The sequence below is a fragment of the Vulpes lagopus genome, chromosome 1, assembly GCF_018345385.1.
Source record: "Vulpes lagopus strain Blue_001 chromosome 1, ASM1834538v1, whole genome shotgun sequence".
Classification (NCBI taxonomy): domain Eukaryota; kingdom Metazoa; phylum Chordata; class Mammalia; order Carnivora; family Canidae; genus Vulpes; species Vulpes lagopus.
The window spans coordinates 67357700-67367492 of NC_054824.1; the positions used below are offsets into that span (position 1 = coordinate 67357700).

Genomic DNA, 9793 nt, shown 5'->3' on the forward strand with positions numbered 1-9793 from the left:
TTCTGCTCTGGTCCCATAGTCCAGAACCACCCTCTGGATGGTGACCCTAGGAGTAGAGCTCTTTCCTTCCAAGTGTCTCCCTTCCTCTAACACAGACACACAATCTCTCTATTCCCCAGTGAGAACTGACAACAAACAGCAGATGAATAGGATAGGCCAACTGCTTTCACAAATAATCCTGTGACCTTAAGCCTTAATACAAACAAAGGCTTATTTTTCATTCACGGGGTGGCAGGGATGGGTGGGGAGATGCTCCACACACAGTCAGTTGGGGACCTAGGCTCTTGACATCTTGTGGTTCCGTGTCCCTCAGAGGTTGGAATCCTCTGGATGCTCTGTCCCCAGACAGTAGACAAAGGGAAAGAGCATGGACCATCTCTGGACCATCTCTGGCCAGCAGACCCTGCCTTGGGTCTCCTGCTAACCATGTCCTTCACCCTTGTTAGGGGACGATGGTTCCATGAGCATCAGCTCCTCTGTGGTCAGGTGGAGAGAGGGCTGTGGCTGATCTTATATCAGCCCACCTTGGAACCACCAGAACGGTGTCCCTAAAGGTGATCCCAGAACCCCCTTCTCAGGATCCATCCCTGGATGAGGTCAGGGAATGTCTGTTGAAGAAGTAGATTCTGGGACCCCCTCTCAGACTGACTGATGTGGCATCCTTGCAAGTGGGGCCCTGGGATCCTCCTTTCAAACAAGCTCCCTTGGTGACTCTGTGGTCACTGCAGAATAAAAACCACAAGACTAGACTTTATCAGGGACTCCTATCTTGTCGGGTTTGTTCTATCAGCATCTAGCACAGAACCTAGAACAACCAAACCCTCAGAAAGCTTCAACCCTGAATCTGCATCCTCAAAACCAAACTTTTAATTATGGAAAAATTCTAAAATACATGCAAAAGTAGAGAGAAGGTATAACAAACCCCAAGAATCTTTCACCCAGATTCACCAGTTACCAACTCCTGGCCAGTCGTGTTCCATGCATGCTCCCTTTCGTCCAGTTGTTTTGAATCAAATCACAGACATCATATTTTCTCCCCGCCCCCAATACTTCAGGATGTAGCTCTAAAATGTAAGGGCTTTCTCTTTGTAAAATAGAAACACAATGCCATAATTATACCTAAAAATCAAATAGTCCCTTAACACCAAATATCTAGTCAGTGTTCAAATTCTCCCAGTTGTCTTATAAAGTTGTTTAATTGGTTTATTTGAATCAGAAATCCAGGCAAGGCCACATATTGTGATTGGTTGATTCATTCCTTAATTCTCTTTTCATCTGTTGATTCCCCCAAGCACCTGAGGATTTGCCAAAACAGATTCCTGCTCCCCACCGAGGGATTCTGATTCACAAGGTCTTGGGGGGCCTGGACTTCTCACAGGGTTGCCCCAGACTGGCTTTAACTGGCTGCATCCCCCTGCTATCATTTATTGTTACATTTACAATTTTTTTTAGTATTTATTTGACAGAGAGATAGAGAGAGCCAGAGAGCGCAAGTAGGGGGAGCAGCAGAGGGAGAGGGAGAAGCAGGCTTCCCCCTGAGCAGGGAGCCCAAGTGGGGCTCCATCCCAGGACCTTGGGATTATGACCTGGGCTGAAGGCAGATGCTTACCTGACTGAGCCACCTAGGCACCCTCCACACCCTCCATCATTTAACATCATTTAACATGTTCTTCTGTCTTCTGTATTTCCTGTAAACTGGGAGATAGCTCTGGAAGCTCACTCAGGTTCAGTTTCAAGTTTTGGGCAAGACAGCATTATGGGTGGTGTCTTGTGCTTCCCTCAGAGATGCACAATATCTCTTTGGCTCTTTTTTGTCAAATAAGTGTTAACCCTGAATATGACTGTGAATTTGAGCCAGAAACAGTGAGACCCTACTTCACTGGACTCAGGTGGGCCTAGGGGCAGGGTTTGGGGAGGAAACAAGTAATCATCACCATGTGCCCACACAGAGCATAATCCCTTCAGAGAGCTTTCACACTGACTACTTCTTATGCTCACAACAATTCTGGGGGGCAGGGATGTGCGGTGTGTGGCTGGCATTTCCTATCCCCATTTTCCAGAACTAGAAGAAAATGAGTGACTTCACCAAGGCTACATATATGGCAAGCTGTGGGGCTGGGGTGGAAGCCAGATTTTTTCCTGTCCAGGTAACTCCTCTGCTTCTCTTCATCTTCCAGGACCCAGATCAACTTCACAGTGGCCATTGATTTCACAGCCTCCAATGGTGAGTGGGGAAATGGGCAGAGGAGCCAGAGGGAGACTGAGAACAAGAAAGGGGAGGACTTTTCAGAGCTGTGATAGTTGGCCCTCACAGGGAGCCTGCTCTCCCATATTCTCTGGCCTCACCAAGAAGGAGGTACTTAGGCCTGGAGAGCCAAAGGTATAACCAAGATGGCGGAAGTATCCCCAGCTTGGACTGTAGTCACTAACAAATCTGGGCTCTGGGTCCATGGGAGAGTGCTGGAGAAAAGGTGTTTCCTCACAGGATCAAATCTCACATCCTCTGCACAGCCCAACCCACAGGCTGGAGGGGAGCTCTGTGGTCCTCAGCGAGGGCAGGAACCCCAGTTCCCAGCCCCGGCTCCCTTCCCGCCTCTGACCTCCTCTAGGGTGGGGCCCTGAGTGAGTCACCAAGAGCAATCAGTGCCCAGCTTCACATGGTTAGAAACATCACAACTTTCCTTGGAGTCTGGACCCCTGTTAGCAGTGCCCAGTGCTCATTTCCATGCTTCTCAGAAGCAGCCCAGGTCTTTGATGGGCCCCAGCATCCGAGAGTGGCAGGATGTCTGAGCTGGGAGGAACTGTAATGCTAACAACTAGGGGAATTCTAAGAATCACACCTGCTCCATCCTTACAACAATCCCAGGAGGTGGGACTGTTATCCCCACGCTGTGCATGAGGAGGTGAGGCTGAGAGGTTAAGGAGCCATCGAACAGCCACAGCTGTAGCAGGATCTGTTCCTTGGCAGTCTGTGCCGCTGAACCCCTGATTCATAAGCAAAATATGGGCAGTTATTGGTGGTGATGAGGGCTATGGGAAAAACTGAAGCTGGCAAGAGGGATAGGGAGTGTTGGGTGGAGGCTGTAATTTTCAGGAGGCCACTGAGGGAAGACCACACCGTGAAGGGGGCACTTGCATAGAGGGAGTGAGCCATGTGTGCATCTGTGGAAAAGTGCCCCAAAGCAGAAGGACACGCTATGGCAGAGGCCCTGAGGTGGGGATGGCAGGGGGCCACACCTGAGTGAGTGAGGAGAGGGGATGGTGGGAGGCAAGGAGGGAGATAACTGGAGGCTGGACCCTGTGGGACCTGTGCACCGCCCCCCATAAGGATTGTAGGTCTCCTTCTGGGTGAAATGAGAGCCTTTGGAGCAGGAAAGAGGCATGGCCTAGCTGCCTGGGGTTTGACAGCTCCTCTGGCTGGACTGCAGGCATGAGGGTGGAAGCTGGGAATTGGTCTGGGCCTCTGGGTTCCTGCGGGCAAGGGGATGGGGGATCGCAGAGGGGGGAGAAGTAGGTGAAGTGCTGCATATATTTTGAAGGTTTAGCAACCAGGATTTACTGAAGCTTTGAAAATGTGGCAGGAGAAAAAGAAAGGGAGTCAAGGATAAAGAAAATTAGGGGTCCCATTGGACACCCCCTTGTGCATTCTGAGCCCACGGTGCGTGGAGTGTTGAGACTAGCATGTGTCCCCTGTGTCCCGTGTCCCAGGGAACCCATCGCAGTCCACGTCCCTGCACTACATGAGCCCCTACCAGCTGAACGCCTATGCGCTGGCGCTGACCGCCGTCGGGGAGATCATTCAACACTACGACAGTGACAAGATGTTCCCTGCACTTGGCTTCGGGGCCAAGCTGCCTCCTGACGGGAGGGTGTCCCACGAGTTCCCGCTGGTAGGAGGATCTGGGTGGACGAGCTGAGGGCTGACTAGGCTCGGGCATGGTGGCAAGCCTGGGCAGGGGGTATCTCCCATCCTCCCAGCCTAGACATATGGCCTGCTATCTGTAGGGGAGCTTGGAGCAGGGCCTCCAGAAGCCCACGGTGCACCTTGCTCACCAGCACCTCCCCTCCATGTCTGATGCCACCCACAGTGGGCTCTGGCCTCCTTTTCCTGACCAGACACAGGGGAGGTGCAGTGGAGACATGGTGCAGTTGGGACATGGGATGCCAAGGGGGCTCTCTCCCCTGCTCCCACCAGAGAAGAGGCTAGGATCGCAGACGGGCTGGCCTTCCCTACCCTGGCTGTACCCCCACCCCCCAGAGACCCCGGCTGCCCTCCCACTCCACCCTCCTTCCTGGGCTCAGCCTCCCTATCTCCGGTGCCCCCAGAATGGCAACCAGGAGAACCCCTCATGCTGCGGCATCGACGGCATCCTGGAGGCGTACCACCACAGCCTGCGCACGGTGCAGCTCTACGGCCCCACCAACTTCGCCCCCGTGGTCACCCATGTGGCCAGGTGAGTGGTGCGGCCACTGGACTCCCACCCCGGCGGCTCAGCCGTGAGGCTGTCCCTGCCTGTCCTCTCAGGAAGGTGGGAGGGGGTGGCTCTTCCACTGACTCGCCTTTCAGGGAGCCCTGACCCTAAAGAGACTCCCCTCCTGCCAAAGAGTTGCCCCCACCAAAGTGTCGTGGGGGCAGGGAGGGGCACAGAGCAGGCCAGACAGACTGCGGCCCCCGCCCCCCAGGACGGCGGCCGCGGTGCAAGACGGCTCCCAGTACTCGGTGCTGCTCATCATCACGGACGGGGTCATCTCCGACATGGCACAGACCAAGGAGGCTATCGTCAATGTGAGCTGGGGGCGGCGGGCCTTCCCACTTCTTTGGAGAAACCTTGGGACGAGGCTTCCTGGGCAGGGCAGTTTGAGGGGTGGCGGGGGTTCTGGCCTGTGAGGGGTCCCCCCACCCCGAGGAGCTCTGTACGCACCCCGGATGGTCCACTTCCTCCCTACGCCTCCGGCTCCCTCTTAACCCACCTCTAGCACCACTGCCCCAGACCCCAGCCCAGCCTGGCCAGTCCAAGTGGGAGCCTAGCAATGGGGGGGGGGGGGTAAGGAACATGGCTCCCCCTCCAGGGTGGTCTCCCTGTATGAGGGGCTCCGGCCCCAGCAGGCACAGCTCGATGCCCACATCAAACATGTCCACTTGATGGAGGCCCAGGGACAGAAGAAGAGTGGGGGGGGCGGTTCTCAGAGAAGCAGACCTGTGACCCCTATTCCCCTCTTGACCCTCCCTTCCTCTCTGAAACCGCCACCTTTTCCCCATGGTCTGTGTCCCTGCCCCTCGCGCCTTTCCGATCTTTCTCTGTATGTGTCTCTGTCCTTCTATCTCTCATTTCTTCTGTCCTTCTGTCTTCCGTTGCCCCACCCCTCTGGACCCTATTCGGATACCCCAGGCTGCCAAACTGCCCATGTCCATCATCATCATTGGCGTGGGCCAGGCGGAATTCGACGGTGAGTGCTCGTCCCCTAGATGCTTCCGGGCAGGCTCCAGGCCCTTGGGAACGACCTTCCCCCAGAGGGAGAGCTGCTGGCTGGGTGTGGCCATCTGGGTCTGGGTGTGTCTGTTTGCACAGGGAAGGGTGTGTCACGGTGTGCACCCACGCCCACGTCCCAGGGCTGTGGGGAGGAGGGCCGGTCACTCCTGCCTCCTCCAACCCCGGGAGCCCGGGAGGATGGTAAAGCTAGAGCGCTGGGCTGGAAGTCCCTTACCTGGGGGCTGCCCCCGTCTCCTGGCCTCAGCCTCCTCCTCTCCAACCCGGGAGTCTGGTCTGACAGCCTCTGTCCCAGATGGGCCCTGCAGAGCCCAGGTGCCCACCCTGGATTCACCCCACAGCCACTGCTTCTCCTCCCACAGCCATGGTGGAGCTGGATGGCGACGATGTGCGGATCTCCTCTCGGGGGAAGCTGGCTGAGCGGGACATCGTGCAGGTGAAGCCCAAAGCCTGCCTGCCCCGAGGAAGATGCCAGAACCCCTCTAGCCAGGCGGACCTCATATCCCATTTTATTTACTTTTATTTTTTATTTTATTTTATTTTAATTTTATTTTTAATTACTTTATTTGACAGGGAGGGAGAGAGCGCACAAGCAGGGGGAGTGACAGGGGGAGGGAGAAGCAGGCTCCCTCAATGTGGGACTTGAACCCAGGACCCTGAGATCATGACCTGAGCCAAAGGCAGACACTTAACTGACTGAGCCCTCCCCGCCACGTCCCCTGTATCCCCTTTTAGAGACTTCTCTGGAAAGGGCCCCTGGAGGGAGCCGCAGAGTAGCCTGGCCACCTTAGAAGGGAACAGGAAGCAGTCTTTGGGTCACCCCTCCTCCCCAGCTGGACCCTTTTCTACCACTCTGAGACACACCGCTAAGGTTGCTGCACTGACCACAATGCTCCGCCCAGGCCTCCCTGAGCCCCCAGGCCTCCCTAGTCCCTGCAGAGCACTGACACCTTCCTTGCACTTCCCAGTGTCTTCCGCGGGGCTGCCTTCCCAGTTAGAACGGCTCGAAGGTGGAGGGGTCTTTAGCGTTGCTCTAGCCCTCTCCAGGAGCGGGCATTGCTTGGCTAACTGGACCCGTGTCTTAACGTGTCGTGTGGGATGGCACACATAGCGGGCACACGCATCTTTGTCTCCAGGGTGTCCCTGCCCAGTCAAGCCTCAGAATGCACCTTAGCAAGCACTTCTGTTTGTGACTGTCCTGCAGTGTGTAGGAGATTGGGAATATAGAGGCTTCACCTTCTCCAGACGCCCTGGATTAAAAAAATGGGGGTGGGGAGGGGCATTCCAATGTTGGAGACCAGTTAGGAGGCTGGGCACCAGAGCAGGGGCAGTCTGAGAGGGGGGTCGCACGAATGGAAAGGCCCGGAGGCAGGAGTGAGCTGAGGCACTGGGGGGGGGGGGGGCACCTCCTGGGAGGAAGCCAGAGGGCGCTGACTTTAGGTGTGGGGCCCAGAGACCGAAGAGGAAGAGAGACAGAGAGGTTGGGGGAGATGGGGAGCCAGGGGGTTCATTTGCCATTTCCGGAGTGCTGGCTAAGTCCCTGTGCTGGGTGCCGAGGCTTCAAGGACGAAGGGCTCCTGTTCCGGGGTGTACCCTGGCCTGGGATAGGCGCTCAGGAGGCATCTGCTGGGCGAACAGAGACTAGCCCTTCAGAACTCGCCAGCAGGGCGAGGCGTTGAGAGGGGAGAGAAGAGGCTGGGGTGGAGTGGGGCGGGGTCCCAGGCCTGGAGACTGGGGGGCCCCCCCTCCTCGGCTCCCCCCGAGACCCTGCCTGACCCTGTCTTTCCTCTGGCCAGTTCGTGCCCTTCAGGGACTACGTGGACCGCACTGGCAACCACGTGCTGAGCATGGCACGCCTGGCCCGCGATGTGCTGGCCGAGATTCCTGACCAGCTGGTGTCCTACATGAAGTCACAGGGCATCCGCCCGCGTCCCCCGCCTGCGGCCCCAGAGCCCTCGCCCCCACAGTCCCCAGCCCACACGCCCCCGGCCTCCCCCCTGCACACACACATCTGAGCGCTCTTCCCAAGGCCCCCTGACCTGTGGCAGGCGCTGGGGCCTGGGGAGGCCAGTGGCAGTATAGGCGGGGCCCCCAGACCCCCCCACACTATGCCATGCCTCGCCTTTGTAACGTGTGTGCCTGGGAGGCCGGCGGGGGACGGGGCCTCTGAAGACTCCTCTCTGCTTTCCTGGCCTCATGGCCCGTACCCAGGGAATTGGAAGGTACAGGTGGTGGAGGTGAGGTTCCGGGCCCCTGCCTTTCTCGTTTCCCCTGGACACCTGGTTCTAGCCCAGCCAGGAAGGTGTTAACAGTCTGGAGGATTGGGGTCCTCCCCCCAGCCCAACTGGGCAATCTCATCTGTTCCTAGACAGCCCTGAAGCCTGAGGTGGGCCTCTCTCCTCCAGGGCTCTAGTCTCTCCCCTCCTCCTGTGGTGTCTACTCCTACACCTGGCCCCTGACTTCCCACCCCAGTATTTACCCTGTCCCTGTTTCCAGTGAACCCTGAGGGGCTGATGGGCTTGCAGGGACGCCTGAACATGTGACCCCTCCCAGGGATACTTGCATGCCATGGGAGCCCTGCAGACTTGTGAAGAGGAGGCTGTGATGGTAGGCCACAGGCCGCATGATGGGTGAGGAATGGAGGCTTTACGGGCACAGAGTCCTTTCTGGAATGACGCTGGTTTTAGATACATAGATCCACAAGCGTCTCCTGGGTGTGGGCCCACAGGCACCTCTATAGTTGACTCCTGGCTCCAGGGATCCCCTCCTCCTGCCATGGCTGCCCAGGGCCCTCCGAGCCCCGTCCTCTGCTGCCGCCCTGGATGCCTTGGAAGGAGCAGTCCAGCCCCAGCACTCACACACTGCCCTTATCTCCCACAGGGATCGGAGATAAGAGTCCTGGGTTCGAGCCCTGCATCTAGCCCCTGCCTGGGGGAGCCCAGGCAAGGCCCTTCTGCCTTCTGGGACTCAGAAGTAGGGCAAGAGGGTTGACCAGATAGTCCCAGATTTACCTTCCGCTCTGGTGTCCCTAGGGTCCATTCATGCCACGCCCAGCTTCTTGCATCCCACTCCCCAGCAGTGTGACCCCTCACCCCAGGCCGTCTTGGCCCTTAGGGTCACCCTGTTCCATCCTGTCACCTCAGATCCACCCTGGTCCTTCAGCCTTGGGCTCTGGTGTCTGAGCCAGAGCCCCTGCCCCTGCTGTGGGGAAGGTGAGAAGGGTGATGGCACCCCTGGGCCTGCAGAGTTGCCCAGCCCTTACCCCCACAGGGAGCAAGTCATGCATGCCAGCCCCTCCTGCAGCATGGGGCTCTTCAGCCCACTACACATCCCATGCCTGGGTGGAGACCAGGCCCCCGCCCTGTCTGCTGCCCTACACCGCTTCCCTTCCTGTCATGCATGATGGTGGTGTTTCTACACTGTCTGGTCCTGTACCCGTCTCTGAGACAGTCTCTGTGTGGAATTTGCCTTAAACTGAAGTAAATTTGGTTCTTTTAGTAAAGTTCCTTGTTTTCCTTTCTGCTGTGAAAAATCGAAATATATTGCTGTTTGACAGGGTCCAGTTCTCCTCTCTCTCTCTCTTCCTTTCCCATTGTTTTGTACAATAAGGATTTCGTGAGCAACTACAATGTGCCAGGATCTGTGCTGGGCACTCAGGATGCAGCAATGAACAAAACGCAGGCCTGTCTCCACATGAAGCTTACAACAAACACAAATAAGACAGGGAAACACCCAGTAAGCATATAAACAAATAGGTAGATAACCTAATTTCAGGCGGTGATAAGTTACAAAGACCAAAAAAAAAAAAAAAAAAAAAAAAGTTACAAAGACAACAAAGAATAAGGGACTGGAGATGGACAGGGTGATTTAAAAAAATTTTTTTAAACATTTATTTGACAGCATGCACAAGCAGGAGGAGGAGCAAAGGGAGAGGGAGAAGCAGGCTCTCCACTGAGCAGGGAGCCTTGTGCAGGGCTCAATCCCAGGACCCTGGGATCATGACCTGAGTTAAGGGCAGACACTTAACCAACTGAGCTCCACCAGGCACAAGATCAGGGAGGACCTCTCTGAGGAAGTGGAAGTTGATATGAGCTCTAAGGAAATGGCAGAAGGAGGCACACTGGTATCCAAGGCAGGAGGGCTCCAAGTAGAAGGGAAAGACAAGTGCAAAGACCCTGAGGTAGGAGCATACTTCGTGTAAAGGACAGTAGGGAGGCTTATGTGGTTGGAACTGTGTTAAGTGGGGGGATAGTTCAGGAGATGAGAGTAGGGGGACACCTGGGTGGCTCAGCGGTTTAGCACCT

At 56.3% G+C, this 9793-nt stretch overlaps 1 protein-coding gene across 3 annotated transcripts in view; it reads left to right on the forward strand.

Moving 5' to 3' along the window:
• CPNE5 (copine 5) overlaps positions 1–8986 on the forward strand; it is an 89206-nt gene extending 80220 nt beyond the window's left edge. For all 3 annotated transcript variants that reach the window (XM_041727291.1, XM_041727300.1, XM_041727306.1), the window contains 7 exons: positions 2178–2224; positions 3709–3890; positions 4327–4454; positions 4684–4786; positions 5391–5448; positions 5852–5925; positions 7286–8986. In XM_041727291.1, the coding sequence (XP_041583225.1) occupies positions 2178–2224; positions 3709–3890; positions 4327–4454; positions 4684–4786; positions 5391–5448; positions 5852–5925; positions 7286–7504 (811 nt within the window). In that variant the 3' untranslated portion in view covers positions 7505–8986. The remainder of the gene's footprint in view (positions 1–2177; positions 2225–3708; positions 3891–4326; positions 4455–4683; positions 4787–5390; positions 5449–5851; positions 5926–7285) is intronic.
• Positions 8987–9793: the final 807 nt, after the last annotated feature.